This window comes from Manis pentadactyla, chromosome 9 (genome assembly GCF_030020395.1).
Source record: "Manis pentadactyla isolate mManPen7 chromosome 9, mManPen7.hap1, whole genome shotgun sequence".
NCBI classification, from domain to species: domain Eukaryota; kingdom Metazoa; phylum Chordata; class Mammalia; order Pholidota; family Manidae; genus Manis; species Manis pentadactyla.
The window spans coordinates 68762367-68779915 of NC_080027.1; the positions used below are offsets into that span (position 1 = coordinate 68762367).

General features: G+C 31.7%; 1 protein-coding gene across 5 annotated transcripts in view; it reads right to left on the reverse strand.

Annotated features, from left to right (window-relative positions):
• The window catches only part of KIF18A (kinesin family member 18A), a 77984-nt gene that overhangs the window by 34279 nt on the left and 26156 nt on the right, over positions 1-17549 (reverse strand). For all 5 annotated transcript variants that reach the window (XR_005023460.2, XM_036879085.2, XM_036879086.2 and 2 more), the window contains exons 11-12: positions 12819-12983; positions 8204-8325 (exon numbers count right to left, since the gene is read on the reverse strand). Coding sequence is in view for 4 of the 5 variants with exons in the window: in XM_036879085.2 (XP_036734980.1) it covers positions 8204-8325; positions 12819-12983 (287 nt within the window). In the remaining variant the exon portion in view is untranslated. The remainder of the gene's footprint in view (positions 1-8203; positions 8326-12818; positions 12984-17549) is intronic.

Consider the following 17549-nt stretch of genomic DNA (forward strand, 5'->3'; position numbering starts at 1 on the left):
TAAAGGGAAAAGTCATTAATAAGAAAGGCCATCAAAACAATTGCTTATTGAGCATTTATACTAATCAGCACAGGTGTTGTGTAAAGAGAACATGGAAGGCCTGAGGGTGTTATCCTTAGAAAGGCTTGCTAGCAAGGTTGGCCCTTGATTGGCATTGTGAAGCTTGAATTTTGAGAAGGTTCCCATCTTTTTTAGAACTGCTAAGAGTGGCTTACTGTGCTTAAATTATTTGTACAAGCAATTGTACAACTGCTTTCCTTCTGGAAACTCTGGAATTTTGGTACATTCTAGTCAGAGGACGTCTATGCAACTAGCTCCCAATAAAAACCCAAGGCAATAAGCGTCTAGTAAGATTCCAAAATAGACAACATTTCAAATGTGTTGTCACAACTTTTTTGCTCAAGGACTTAGGTACATACTGTGTGGGTTCACTTGGAAGAGGACGCTTAAAAGTTTGCATCTGGCTTCCTTTGGAGTTTGCCCCATGTGACTTTTCTTTTCGCTGATTTTGTTTTGCATGCTTTTATTATAATAAATCATAACTATGAAGACAACTATATGATGGGTCCTGTGAGTCATCCTAGTAAATCATCACACCTGGAGGTAGTCTTACAGATCCACAACATGTGTTATATATGTATGCTTGTTTGTTTGCATGTATGTATTTACTTATGCATTCATTTACATTTTTTTCTGATTTGATATTTGTATATATTGCAAAATGATAAGCATGATAAATCTAGTTAACATCTGTCACCATACAGTTAAAAATTTTTTTCTTGCGATGAGAACTTTTAAAACCTACTCTCTTAGCAACTTTCAGATATGAAATATAGTACTATTAATTCTAGGTGCCATGCTGAACATTACATCTCCATGACTAATTTATTTACTAATTGGAAGTTTGTATCTCTTGACCCTCACCACTGGCAACCACTAATCTGTTCTCTTTATCTATGAGCTTGTTTATTTATTTGTTTATTTATTTTATTAAGTATCACTGATATACACTCTCATGAATGTTTCACAAGAAAAACAATGTGGTTATTACATTCACCCTTATTATCAAGACCCCCCCATACCCCATTGCAGTCACTGTCCATCAGTGTAGTAAGATGCCACAGAGTCCCTATTTGTCTTCTCTAAGCTACACTGTCTTCCCTGTGTCCCCCCACACACCATGTGCACCAATCATGATACCCTAACCCACAACCCTCTTCTCCCTCCCCCACCCCTCCCCTTTGGTAACTATTAGTCCCTTCTTGGAGTCTGTGAGTCTGCTGCTATTTTGTTCCTTCAGTTTTGCTTCGTTGTTATACTCCACAAATGAAGCAAATCATTTGGTATTTGTCTTTCTCTGCCTGACTTACTTGACTGAGCATAATACCCTCTAGCTCCATCCATGTTGTTGCAAATCATAGGATTTGTTTCTTTCTTATGGCTGAATAGTATTCCATTGTGTATATGTACCACATCTTCTTTATCTATTCATCTACTGATGGACATTTAGGTTGCTTCCATATCTTGGCTATTGTAAATAGTGCTGCGATAAATACAGGGGTGCATATGTCTTTTTGAACAACAAATGCTGGCAAGGATGCTGAGAAAGGGGAACCCTCCTACACTGCTGGTGAGAATGTAAACTACTTCAACCATTGTGGAAAGCAATATGGAGGTTCCTCAAAAAACTAAAAATAGAAATACCATTTGACCCAGGAATTCCACTCCTAGGAATTTACCCAAAGAAAACAAATTCTCAGATTCAAAAAGACATATGTTTATTTGTTTTTAAGATTCCACATATAAGTGAGATAACATGGTATTTGTTTTCCTCTGTTGACTTATATCACTTAGTATAATGACCTCAAGGTACATCATGTCACCACTGGAAGATTTCATCATTTTTTATGGCTGAATAATATTCTGTTGTATATATATGTGTCTGTGTGTGTATCACTTTTTCTTTATCCATTCATCTGTCAATGGACACTTAGGCTGTTTCCAAATTTTGGCTATCATAAATAACATTGCAGTGAAGAGGGTGTGCATACATCTTTTGGCATTAGTGTTTTCTTTTTTTTTGGATAAATAAGCAGAATTGCAATGGCTGGATCATATAGTGTTTCTATTTTTAATTATTTTGAGGAATCTCCATACTGTTTTCCATAGTGGCTGCACCAACTTTCACTCTCAACAGTGCACAAGGGTTCCCTTTTCTCCACATTCCTGGCAACACTTATTTCTTGTCTTTTTGATAAGTCATTCTAACAAATGTGAAGTAATATTTCATTGTGGTTTTAATTTTCATGTCCCTGATTAGTGATGTTGAGCAAATTTTTTTAAGTCTGTTGGCCATCTGTATGTCTTTTTTGGAAAAATGTCTATGTAGATCTCCTACCCATTTTTAATTGGATTTTATTTTGTTATTGAGTTGCATGAATTTTTTTATATGCATATATATTTAGGGTATTAGGCCCTCATCAGAAAAATTACTTGGAATTATTTCCCTCTATTCAGTATGGAACTTATGTTGATGATTTCATTTTCTGTGTGGAAGTTTTTCAGTTTTATTTAGTTTTACTTATTTATTTTTGCTTTTGTTGTCTTTGCTTTGCCTTGAATTTTGTCAAATCCAAAAAATCACCACCAAGATCTATGTCCAGATTATCACCTGTTTTCTTCTAGGAGTTTTATGGCTTTAGGTCCATTTAGGTTAACTTTTATTTATGGTAAAAATAAAGCATGTGGCTGTCCAGTTTTCTCAGCACCATTTATTGAGGAGATTGTCCTTTGCCAATTGTACATTCTTGGCTCCTATCTCATAAATTAATTGGTAATATATGCATGGGTTTATTTTTGGGCTCTCTATTCTGTTCATTGATGTGTGGATTTGTTTTTAGGCTCATGCCATATTGTTTTGATTACTCTAGCTTTGTAATATACTTTGAAATCAGGGCATGTGATGCTTCAAACTTTATTTTTATTTTTCAAGACTGCTTAGGTTATTTGGTGTCTTTTGTGGTTCAAAAGACAGTTTAGAATTGCTTGTTCTAGAAATGATTCTGTGAAAGATGCTATTGGAGTTTTTATAGGGATTCCACTGAATCTGTAGAATGCTTTGGGTAGTATGGATGTTTTACTAATATTAATTCTTCCATCTGTGAGCACAGATTATCTTCACACACATTTGTGTCTTCTTCAAATTCTTTTATCAATGTCTTACAGTTTTCAGTGTACAGGTCATTCACTATCTTGTTAACTTTATTCCTAGGTATTCTTTTTGATGCAATTATAAGTGGGACTGTTTACTCTTTCTGACAATTTGTTATTAGTGTGTAGAAATGCAACAGATTTCTGTATATTGATTTTCTACCCCACCACTTTACTGAATTCATTTCATTTATTAGTTCTAACAGTTTTTTGGTGGAATCTTTAGGGTTTACTATATATAGCTGATCCTTGAACAATATGGGTTTGAACAGCGAAGGTCTACTCACTTACACATGGAATTTTTCAATAAATATATTGGAAAATATTTTGGAAACTTGCAATAATTTGAAAAAAAATGCTTTCCTTTCCCAGCTTAGTTTATTGTAAGAATACAAATACAATATAATACACTTAACATATATATATCAGTTGACTGTCTTATGTTATTGGTAAGGCTTACAGTTAAGAGTAGGGTATTTGTGGTTAAGTTTTCAGAGTAAAAAATTATATGCAGGTTTTAAACTGTGTGGGGGTTGGTACTCCTAATACATTGTTCAAAATTCAACTGTATAGTATCATGTCATCTGTAAATAGTAACAGTTTAAATTCTTCCATTCTAATTTGGATGCCTTTATTTCTTTTTCTTGCCTAATTGCTCTGATTACAACTTCCAATACTATGTTTAATAAAAGTGGCAAGAGTGAGTACCCTTGTCTTTTTCCTGACCTTAAAGGAAAAGCTTTCAGTTTTTCATAACTGAGTATGATGTTAGCTGTGGGCATGCCATATATGGTCTTAACTATGTTGTGGTATGTTCCCTCTATACCACTTTGTTGGGAGTTTTTATCATAAATGGGTGTTGAGTTTTGTCAAATGCTTTTTCTGAACCCATTGAAATATTTTTACCCTTCTTTTTGTTAATATGGTGGATTACATTGATTTGTGTATGTTTAACCATTCTTGCACCCCTGAAATAAATCCCACTTGATCATGGTGTATGATCCTTTCAATGTATTGTTGAATTAAGTTTGCCAATATTTTGTTGAGGATTTTGCATCTTTGGATATTAGCCTATAATTTTCTTTCTTGTAGTGCCCTTGTCCAGTTTTAGAATAAGGGTAATGCTGACCTCATAAAATGAGTTTGTGAAGTGTTCTTCCTGTTTTATTTTTTGGAATAGTTTTAGAAGGACTGATATTAATTCTTCTTTGAATGTTTGGTAGAATTCACAAGTGAAGACTTCTAGTCCTGGATTTTTGTTTATAGGGAAATTTTAAATTATTCATTCAATCTCATTACTAGTAATCAATCTGTTCATATTTTCTAATTCTTCATGACTGAGTCCTGGTAAGTTGTATGTTTCTGGGAATTTATCCATTACTTTTAGGTTGTCCAATTGTCATGCTATTGTTAGTAGTCTCTTCTGATCCTTTGTATTTCCGTGGTGTCAGTTCTAACATCTCCTTCATTTCTGATTTTACTTATTTGAGCCCTCCCTCTTTTTTTATTTCTGAGTGTTGCTGAAGGTCTGTCAATTTCATTAATCATTTCAAAGAATGGGGTTTTGGTTTCAATGATATTTCCTATTGTCTTTTTAGTCTCTTTTTATTTCCACTCTGATATTTGTTATTTTCTTCCTTCTACTGAATTTGGGTTTCAGTCATTCTTTTTCAAGTTCTTTGTGGTGTAAAGTTAGGTATTTTCATATTTTTATTGTTTTTTTGAGGCAGGCATTTATTCTTATGAACTTCCCTCTTAGAACTGCATAAATTTTGGTATGTTGAATTTCTATTTTCATTTGTCTCAATTTCCTTACTAGTAATCAGTCTGTTCAGATTTTTTAATTTTGGTTTTGATTTCTTTGTTAATCTATTGGGTGTTCTGTAGTATGTTGTTATTCTCCACATATCTGTGAAATTTAGTTTTTTTCTCATAACTGATTTCTAGTTTCATACCACCATAGTCAATAAAGATCCTTGATATGATTTCAATCTTAAATTTGTTATTTGGCCTAACATGACCTACTATGAAGAATGTTTCACATGTACTTGTGAAGAATGTGTGTTCTGTTGCTTTTGGATGAAATGTTCTGTTTACAGAAGGTACCTAACCTAATGATTTTTCAACTTTTTGATGGTGTGAAAGTGATATGTACTCAGTAGAAACTGTACTTTGAATTTTGATATTTCCCCAAGCTAGCATATGAGATATTATACTCTATTGTGATACTGGGCAGTGGGAGTGAGCTCCAGCTTCTAGTCAGCCATGTAAACAACTGATACATTTACAACAATTCTGTACCCATACACCCATTTTTTTCATTTTCAGACAGAATTCAATAAATTACATAAAATATTCAATACTTTATTATAAAATAAGCTTTGTGTTAGATGATTTTGCCAAACTGTAGGCCACCGTAAGTATTGTAAGCACATTTAAAGTAGGCTATGCTAAGTTATGATGTTTGGTAGGTTAGTTGTAGTAAAATTAATTTCAATTTATGATATTTTCAACTTAAAATGTGTTTATCATGACATAACCCCATCATAAGTCAGGGAAGATTTATCTGTTAAGGCCATCTGGTTTAATGTGTCATTTAAGGCCAATGTTTCCCTACTGATTTTCTGTCATGATGATCTATCCATTGATTTAAATGGGGTATCAAAGTCCCCAATTATTGTGTCGCTATTTCTCCCTTTAGGTCTTTTTTATATATTTAAGTGCTTCTATGTTGGGTGCACATTTCCAAATGTCTAATGTTGTTGGATTGACCCTTTACCATATAATGCCCTTGCCTCTCATTACAGTCTTTGTTTAAAGTCTATTTCATTAAATGTAAGTATAGTTATTCCAGTTTCCTTTGGTTTCTATTAGCATAGAATATCTTTTTCCATCCCTTCACTTTCAGTCTTTGCATATTCTTATGCCTGAAGTGAGTCACTTAAAGACAGGATATTGATGGGTCTTGCTTTTTATTCATTCAGTCACTCAATGCCTTTTGATTGGAGAAATTAGTCCATTTGCATTCAAAGTAATTATAGATAGGTATAACATTACTACATTTTGTTCATTGTTTCCTGGCTATTTTATAATTCCTCTGTCCCTTCTTTTCTTGCTCTCTTCCCTTGTGATTTGATGACTATCTTTAGAGGTATTCATGGATTCCTTTCTCATTATCTTTTGTTTATCTACTACAGTTGTTTGCTTGGTGCTACCATGAGGAATAAATAACTTATAACACTCAGTTTTAAGTTGATAGCAAGTTAAGTTTAAATGCATTCTAAAGCTCTACATATTTATTTTCCATGTATCTCCCACATTTTATATTTTTGAGTCACATTTAACATCTTTTAATCTTGTGTATCCCATTATTGTAGTTACACTTTTCCTACTTTTTTCTTTTAGCCTTTATTCTAGCTTTATAAATGATTAATCTACTACAATTAATATATATTTTAACTTTACCAGTCAGATTTAAACTTTCATGCTTCTAATTGGCACACTTTCTTTTTAGCTTAAAAAAGTCCCTTTTTGTAAGAGTAATAAAATGTAATGGACTCCTTTAGCTTTTGCTTGTCTAGAAAACTGTTTCTCTTTTTCAATTCTGAATGATAACTTTACAGGGTAGTTTTCTTGGTTGGTAATTTTTCCCCCAGCACTTCAATTATATATTAAATCAGTTGATGCCTCCACTCTACAAAGTCAAGCTAAGGCAGTTCATCTTCTCTTATTTTTTGTCATTTAATCCTTTCAAAATCTTTATAAGGAAAGTACTATAATTTATTTCAACATATAAAGAAACTAAGCTTACTGAGGTTAAATAAGTGAGGTTATGCAAGGCTATACTGCTAATACAAACAAGAATTCCAGACCAACTATAAGCTCATTCTTTTTGTACTATGTCAGCTTGCCTGTTAAGCTTTGGTTCACCAATTTTCTACATAAGAGGCAGAAATATTTTTTGCCTATTTTGAGGCAAAAAATTTATCTTAAATGTATTAATCTATTTGTCTGATACAACAAATACAGTATGGTTGTAATAAATTAACGTTTCTTTGATAGCTTTAGCTCTTGTACATAGTTTGATGGCTAGTAAATGAATATTCAATATCTATTCTAGGTTTAGACATAGAAAGTATGAGTTTAGGTTGAACTTCTACCCACAGAAGAATGTTTCCTTTCTTTTTTTCCCCCTTCTTATTCTTTTTAAAATCACTATTCTGGTAAGATCTCCCTTAAATCAAAAGTATGGAAAATTAATTAGCAGTTATTTGAGAATACTAGTAGACCACAATATAATTTTAGGCTACCAGAAATCCATTAGAGAAATTTCTTATTTTTAAAGAATATGAAAGTGACACTTAAGGAGTTGACTGACATATCAAGGTAATGAAAATAAAGATTAAGCTATATTTTGTTTTTTTTACCATTATGTTTTAAAAATCAGAAGATGCTACTACTGAGGTAGAAGAGAGCATGAAAGAGCTACTACAGTATCACATAAAAACTGGGACACATGATGATAAAAAAATATAAAATTTTAGTAACTTCATTTCAATGACAGCAAAAAAAATGATTCTTGAATTATGAATGCTTAAAATTACCTACTTAAAAACTCGGTATTAACAGTAATTGCTTCGAAGAGGAGAAATGGATAGCTTGAAGATAGGTAGAAGATACACTCTTTTTCACTAGATAAGTATCTTTGGAATTTTGTACTACATGGTATATATTACATAGAACAATAAATTTTTAGACAAATACTTCCAAAACTAAGAAACACTAAAAAAAATAGTTGGAGAAAAACCACATATTTTATACTTTCTCAATGTTTTCTAACTCTGTATGCTTTGTGATGTTGGTAAACACTTATAATAATGTACCCTCTATACCATAAAATTCAATTTTCTGTCAGTGGAAAACTGAACTATATTTCACATTTCTTAGGTTTACAGTATTAACATTTATACAATAGGTAAATCCATATACTTACCCCTCAGTCTGCTTGTGTTGTTGTTCTTGAAGACAAGCTAGATCCATCATGTGTTTAATTTGTGCTTTCAAATCTTTATTCTGCAGATGCAAATGGTGACAATGAAGATCTTTATTGAGTTCCTGAGGAAAACAATGCAAACTATACTTCAGATTCCTTTATGAATGTTAAAATTAAATGACTTTTAAAAGACATTTTATATTGGTGTCAATAGTACTAATATTTTATATATGTAATGATATGTTTAGAAATAACTTGAAAAGTATGTTTTCTGGTACAGGTGGTCTTACAAGCAAGATAAGCTTCAATTTTCTTAGAAACTGAATGTTATGAACTCAGAAAAGCTAGGATGACAGTTTCTTGGTCTATCCACCTTGATCATAATGCTTTACAAGTACATGAACATAGCCAGTTTTTGATTAAATTTCAGTTGCTCAGGGAGGTTTTTCCTGAGCATTATACTTAAAAATGGACACTCTCCACCCTTAATAGTTTTGCCATAGCATTGATTAGTAACAATTTCATTTTTTTGTTTATAGATTCTCTGTCTATATTAGAATGTAAAGTTTACAACCAGGAAAGAGGCTGTGTCAAACTAGTTCAGTATTATAGCCTTAGAGTACAATGTCTGGAGTTACATCCAATAAAAATTTCTCACCTCATTAATCGTGGTATAAGCTCCTTTTTAGAGCAAAAGTATGAAAAAGTCTTTTGTAGATTCCCATTTTCCTAAGCCCAAGTGTTCTCTAATCTACCATCTAAAACTACCTATCTTTCCTATTAATTAAATATATTATATTTTATTTATTAATTATAAATATATCAATAAAATATATTTTTAATTTAATTAATAATATATATATAATTAATAAAATATATTAAACTGCTTAGAATATTATTAAAATTATTATACTAAATCTTAAGTATTGAGAAATGTCAGTTAAGTGGTTACCTAAAATATGAATGGTAATAATCCAATGACATTCTCAGAATCTTTATTGGCAAAATTTTAGTCAATATAATGAAAAAGGAATGCAGTTGTTTGGACATTGTGAGGTGCTACCACAGGCAAAGGAGCTATGCTTAGAAATTTCCTCCTGGGAACAATTCCCATAGTCCATTACAGCTTTTCAATATTCCTTCCCAGTCTACAGATGGCCACTGCTTCTCTAAAAGCTTAACATTTTTTCTTCTTTTTCTTTTCTCCCCCGAATATTTCCTATACCAGTGGTAGGCACTATAACAAGGAAACAATGTCACCTATGTTTCTGAGATATATTAAAACTGAGATTGTTTACTCACCTGATTCATAACTACATTCAAGAAATATAGCAAGTATTTTAGAGAAAACTCTCTTTAGGGAGTGAGGATGATATGCTTAAAGCACTGGCCTACATATAAGGTGATTTTAGAGATGGTCTCAGCCATGACACAAATAATATCTTAAGCCAAAAATATATATAGTATATATATATATATGTAGATCAATTTACTTGACTAAAACTTAAGAGCTTGACTAGATAATCTCTTTAGTCTTTTCCAGTTAGAAAATTCAATGATCCTAATAGTTTGAACACATTTTCCAAATATTCCATCTTTTCTCTTTAAAAAAAAAAAACCCTCTTTATATACTTCCTTCAATATGTTATTCTTTATCTTCTTGCTTCACTCTTCTTTTAAAGAGACAAGCTTTGATTGTATAATTATATGGTCAATAATGGACCTTGACTAGCTAGGCCTCTTTAGAAAATAAGTTTACAATTTAAGTCTTTTCTTATTTTTATTAATACACTAATGAATGAAATTGAATGGAAGAGCATGGCCTATTCTGATAACTACAAGTTACTAATGGCTGAAGTGAAGAATAATATAATGAGAGGTGACATATAAAACTCAAGAGGTATTTGGGAGCCATGCTAGACTTGGGAAATCATAAAACAGAGTTTATATTAGGGAAAAAGTACTGAAGACTGGTATGCTTAGAGTTAACTTTTAGAAAAGTCATTTTTGTTAAAGGAGGCAAAAAGGAAAAACAATTTACCAATAATGATATTAAAAAGAATTCATATCATTTTTTTAATGGGAGCTTATGATAAATATGGGACAGCAAAGGGCAAACAGGTAAATTTCTTCAATTGATTTTTTGCCTCTTTAATACCAAACAATTTCTTAAGAACTTCCCTAAGTGGGGTTGTGTTATAAATTAGAATTTTATAATATAAACACACTAAACTATAATACGAGTATAATGCAAATTATGTAAGGCTGTTAAGGGGGAAAAAAATCTAGTAGTAACACTTTACTAATGCTACTTGGACTGTACATCTAAAAATGGTTAAAACAGTAAATTTCATGTTACATTTTACCAAATACAAAAAAAATTTTGACTCTTCATTAGAAAGATTTGCCCACTAGAAGAGCTAATTATACTACTAGATCATCATAGCTTTAAGTTATAATAATGAAGAAAACTAAAGAATCTTTAAGTTATTTTAAGCTAAGGTAAAAAATTTAACCAAAATACTTTTCATTTTATGTCATTTAGACAATGATCAGCTTGTGAATAGACTGTTCTAGATATACAGGGTCTCTAAAAAATAATAAGTGAAACAAACCAAAAACTATAAACATTCAATATCTAACTTTTCAAGAGAATCAGCTGTTGAGCACTGAATGGGAAACACTAAATTGGCCGTGGTTAATATCTGTTTTCTCTGAAAACTTACTTTCCAGAACATGGCTTGGGTACTCTCATAGGTACTCTAATGGAGGATAGGTACTCTAATGCTTCTTTGGTGAACCTCCACAACTTTAGATGCCTCAGATCTAGCATGGAATTTCAAGTTACTGTTTCTCAGTTTAGATAATCCTGATTATAATTTATTGATTAGTCATTGCCATTTTTTCTTACTCCTTTTAAATCATGTAAATATGTCCATTATCCATTATATGATCTTAAGATGAATATAGCATTTTTTAAAAAGTTAGCTTTAATTTTCTTCTACAGTAAATTCTTAATGATGTATCAATGGAAAAATGACTTTAAAAAAAGCAAAATTGTATGAATGTGACCATCCCAATCTCCCATCTGGGAGAACATATAAACAGCTCTTTGATCAGATTCTCAAAGGCATTGATGACCCAAAAAGGTCTTAATCACTCTTTTGGTGGAAAAATGGAAAATATAGTTTATAATGTAGCTAACTTTGTTGTGCTCCTTTTTTATACACCTTTCTTTGGCTATTGATGTCTATGCTACTGTTGCTTAGAATATTATTAAACTATTATGTGTTAAGTGGTGGTAGGTTTTGGCATACAGCATTTCATTTAAGTTTGTAATGCCCTTAACTATATTCGTAGATGAGAAATTAGGATAATAAAATTAAAACAACTTGTCCAAAGTCATACAGTTAGTGTTAAGAGTTAGTATTCAACACATCAAATACAAGAATTACTGATTGCTCCAACTCCAAAGTCTATTCTCACACCAATATTTACATTCTCTCTGTAGGGAATAATCTAAAGCAATTTATCAATTAAGTTATATTCTAAAATACTATTAAAGTATGTTTGTACTACATTTAGTTACCAATCTACTGAAATAACTGGATGGCATACTTTCAGCAAGATATTTTGCAGGCTTCTAGAATTACTGGGGTATAGATTATGTAGGTGGGTGACACTCAAGGAATCTCCACATTAGAACCACTTAGTCATGGTTTGTCTTTGGCTTTCTTCTTAAGAAATAAGGTATCTGCTACTTGTTGTTGCTCCTTTTACTACCTTGAACTGTCATCATTGACTACTCCTGCTCATCTTCTTACTCTCCAGTCTGAGCTTTAATGCTAAAAGGATGGCCATTCACTTATTGCTAGTCAATCAGAGAATCCATTTCCCAAGTCATGATACATTGCCTAGTATCTTTGAATCGTAATAAAAAATTGACTATTTACAATTACTAGCTGCATTCATTTGTTATTGAATATTTTATATTTTATTTCACTTTCATTTTTAGTCTAGTACTTTTCTAGAAATTTGAAGATTTAAGAGGGCTAGATACCAATTAGGTGATACAAATACAGAATTTCAGAAATGCATGATCAAAGTAAAGACTAGATGCTCCTTCTTTTTCAAAAAGAGTGTAAAGAAGTTCTTTTAAAGCATTAGGATCAAAATTAGTTACTTTGTAGCAGTTACCTGCTAGTTGCTTATTCCTTATTTGTTTCCTCCTTCTTTCTTATTAAGAGAAATCTAATTATGCTCAGGGTGATAATGTGTCCAGCAAACTTAAATTGCCTATGATAAATCTTCAAGTAGCTTGATATAGAATTACTTTATTCTAACTTATGAATTACCTCATAAAAGAACGTAAATGCTTAAGAGTAATAACTTTTAAGAGTATCTTTACTCTTCTGAAAATACAGAAAAGGCAACTCTAGTGGGTAAATTAGTGAAGCAGTGGATATATTCAGTTAAAAACAATAAAATGTCAATTAACTCTTACATGAGGCAATGGTTGTCTTACAGAAGATATTTACTCGAAAACAAAGACAATGGATTTGAAAAGCTCAGTTTATACAAAATTAATCTAAATACACAAACACAAAGTCTGTACCTTTGCAATATGACCATTTTGACCTAATAGTCCCATTTCAGTTTCAACACGATGGAGCCAATTGGTGTTCTCATCAAATTGCTTTAATTCTTCCTCCCTTTTCTTCTCTAGGTAACTGCGACGATTTTTCAACATTGCAAGTCTATGATCTCGTTTGCAAGTGGCCTGAAAAAACAAGGCATTTAATAGTCAACCTAATTTTTTTGATGTTTGAAGTACAGGATATTAGTAAAGTACTATATATTCTTAAAAGTGTGCTATTGTAGCCTATTAAGCTAGTCTATACTTTTGTACTTAAAACTATTTCCCTTTTGAAATCTCACAATACCACTGCTTGTAGGAAAAAAGAGGAAATTAAATTTTGAGTCATTTTTATAAAGTTACATGTTGAGTTTATGGCTTTAAGAAATACAATGGCCAGATTGAAGACTATAGCTTTGTTTTTGGTGCTAAAATATATTCTTTTAAATGTTGCATTTGAAAAGTTCATACAAGGTCTGATAAATACCATAATTTCTTTACTCAAAATCAAAGCAAATTAATGATCTGCTCTTGTCCTCCCTCCAATTTTGAAAGATGTGAAGCAGTAAGTATCTATTGCTTTGGTTTTGCTTATGAGAACTGTAGATTGGCTTGTACAAATGATCATTAAAAAATAGAGATTATATCACAGGGCTCATATCTGATCTTGCCTGATGGTTGGTTCAGGACCTATAACGGATATTCTGAATATTTTTGGTATTTTACCTAGGCATGAACTGAGATCAGAACTTCAAGGTTTCTTACTTCAAGGGTCTTACACACTATCATGGGAACTGTAGGCCAGAACACCTTGACATCTCTGGGCTATTTGCCTACAGACAGTGAACTCAATAATCATTAGATATGATGGCTGGACCTGAGACAAAGATCTCCATAGATTAGAATAAGCACCTGCAGCTGGTTTGGGAAGTAGGGAACTACAAGAACAACAAAAAGAACAGGAACTATATTAGAACTTAGTCAAAGACCTCACTCTCTTTAAGAGATAAAATTCTTATTACCTTTTATAAAAGATATATTGATATTTTTTTGGGAAAAGACAGGCATTAAAGATATTTGCAAAAATGTGGAAGAACAATATCACTCTTCTTACTACCTTGTCCTGTTTTAGATAAACATAGTTATTTTTCATTAAAGTGTTACTTATGCCTTCATGTAATGGGTTAATCAATTGTTTTAAAATTATCAGATAAATACAGTTTTGCAGATGTTAGTTTACGTTTCTAATATGAGGATATTGGTTGATGGAATCCACACAAAGAAAAGCTCTTTGAAAGTTTTAAAAGGAGAAAGGGATCCTGAGACCTGAAAAGTTTAGAGACACTGCTGCTGTAACAGAAGGTAGAATATGTGGCTTCTTGACTTTCTTCTGCTTTTCAGCAGGTGTTAAAACTTAGGTAAGTCAGGTTCAGTAGGTCTTCAGTCATCTCATGTGAAAAAGGAACATAAAAGAACCTGCCTGAAGGAAGGCCCTTAAATCAAATTATCTTCATTTTGCTTCAACTTTTATAAATATTGTAGGTACTCTTAAAATCAGGGCAGTAGATGATCTGTGGGTCTGACGGAAACCAATATTTAATACCAAAAAGATTCTAACTGAAAACCCCAAAAGGTATGTTTTGGATTTTACTTCTAATGTCCATCAAATATATACTCTGTGATACCTTCAGGGTACTTCTATTGAATCACTGTTCTGAAATAAACAGCCAAGTAAGTCTCTATACCTTCTCAGGGTACTTCTATTGAATCACTGTTCTGAAATAAACAGCAAGTGTTTGGGAATAAATTTTAAACTATACATGTTAAACCCTGACTTAAAGTAAAATGTTTCCCATTAAGGTTTCAAAAGAGCTTTAAATATTTTATTAACAAAATCCCCAGAATACGACAAAAGTTCTTGAGTGAGAACAAACATAATTTTAAAACTTAGGTGACACTACCGCTTTGTGTGAAAGGACTGCTAACACAATAAACTTATATTTCACCAAAAAATAATCTGCAGATTATCTTTATATGGCCATAAAATTCCAGGAAATTCACTTTGACAGTTATTTCAGAGTCCATACTCTAACTCCATTTATAGATGAATCAATGTTACGAGATTCTTTTAGCACTTCTGATGATAAACTTCTTTTGGTAAGGGTCCAAGACAGATATAAAATTCCTTGCCTTTGCGGTTTATTAAGACTAAGTTTGACACTTCAGTGCGTAAAAACAAAAACAGAAAAAACCCTCAGCTTCTAGATGTTTTTTAATAATTAAACCACAACCAATAAATTTAAAGAGGTTTTATTTCCATTGCATATCCTGTCTCATAAAAATTGCTCTAAGAATTGGAACATATGGATTGAAATAATCAAAAGTAATGAATTATAAAAGGCAAGTAGTCTGAAAAAAGGCTACTAAGCAGAAGAATAAAGATGAAGACAGAAAAAAAATGAAAGAAACCTACCAAACCCATACCCCTACTTTATGTCTTAATCTTGCTAAGCACTGGCATTTAAAATTCAATAGGGTAAGTAAGAGAGTAAAATAATCATCATTTAGCTTGGGATTAAATAGACCAAGTTTATTAACTTTATTAAGTATAATACTCAAATGTTTAAAAAATGGCACTGATTGTAAACTCTGATAATGCTCTACTCTGTTGCTTAAAAACTACCTTTTGACTACAAAAATAGATGGTACAATTCTAGGCCATTAAAGTTTCCACAATCTGGCCCACTCTTCTATCTTTCCAATTGACTCTCAATAATTTCCAATATGGCAAGTGTGTCTTATATCATGTACCACCAACAATCCATTCATAGTGGTTAGCTCTGGCAACTTCAGGATAGTATGGCAATCAGTCAGTGATATCTGCTATGGTCAAGGGAATGGGAATTGGCAGGAAGTATTGAGAATAGTTATATACCTCCATACATACTATTCCACAAATATGCTATGCTCTGGTCAAACTGATATCCTATCTAGAACATACTATTCCTATTTGTTTTTCTCCTATTGATATTGTTATGCAAGGCCTAGTATAAATGTTATCTATCCACAAGGAAGCCTTCCTTAGCCATCATAATTGTAAGCCACTGTCTTCTTTGAATATGTATAGCATTTATAGTACTTACAGTAAAGCAGAATGATTAAGAGCATAGACTCTGAGGCACTATGCTGTAGAGTACAAAATCTCTATAGCTTATTTATCTTGCGTAACTGAAATTTTGTATGCTTTGTCTAATACTTGCTGGTTTTTTGCCTTCCTCACAGGCTGTGACAATCAGCATTCTACTCTCCACTTCTGAGTTTGACTATTTTAGATTTTTCATATAAATGGTATGTAGAATTTGTTCTTTGTCTGACTTATTTCACTTAGCATAACATCCCCCAGATTCATCTATGTTGTTGCAAATTGCAGGCTTTTATTCTCTTTTTAAAAGCTAAATGATATTCTATATTGTATGCTTAAAAATTGCTGAGAGGGTATATTTTATACTAAGTATTGTTATTGCTGTAATTCTACTACTAATAAAGAGGAGGAGAGGAAACTATAGGCTTATAGCACAGAATGTGTTGATTTCACAAATGTATATTATTTCCAAGCCCATCAAGTTGTATACATCAAATATTTTACTGTATGTCAATCAATTCTTAAAATTGTTTAAAAAAAGCCATTTTCAATAAGGCATAATAAGTGCATACTCAGTCAATGAATTAGTAAATTGAATTACTAAATAAATTAGTAAACTAATTTTGATAATGTAGTTTAATAACTACTAATAAATTGCCATTGATGATACATTAAATATTTTATGATTGATTTCTTAGCATATCATATCTTTCCCCTTTCACTGGCTAAGAAAAAAATGAAATGCTGATTTTTCTTAAAGCACTATTTAAAATTTGATGGCTTTCAGACTTTAAAAAAAATGTAAAAAATTTATATATATTTGTTAATTCTGGGAAGGTAGGAAAAGAAAAACATATGCTTGGGGTGGTGGTCTAGAGACTGGGAAGTTATTTATAAGAGAAAGCTTTTTAATAAGTAATATATGAATGTATCTCATGTATTATCTCTGTAACTAAATCACATAAAATACCAAAATAAAATTAAACTTAGTGACCCCAAAACTAGGGGGAATAATTATCCAGTATTTTCAAAATTTATTTTTCTGATCGTTGGTGATCTGGAGTTGCACATGTCTAGGTACACATTTTTTTATCCTATTTAATTATAATTCATGCTTTTTGAATTTATCAATACATGAAGAAATCTAAATTTTGGGTACTATTCTTTTCCCTTTTGCATTAATATATTTCCTTCAAAATATCTGTTATATGAATGCATGACTTTTCAGTCTGTCCTTCATGTGATAACATCTTGTTCACACTTGCTATCTTTTTATTATGCACTTGGTGTGATTTCCTGAGATCTCCCAGTTTCTTTATTCTCTATTCAGCTCCATCTAATAATCAAAAGAATAGGGATGAGAGCACAGGCTCTGGAATCTGCTTGTTTAAATCACAGCTCTGACACCTATAAGTTATGTGTCCTTGGACAAAATGACTTGTCTGTGCCTTGGTTCCCTCATCTTAATCATGTGGATAATAACATTACAGACTGGGTTGTTTGATAATTAATAAAGTGCTGAAAACATTGCCTAGTATTATACCTATAAACTGAAGTGAAATTTTTAA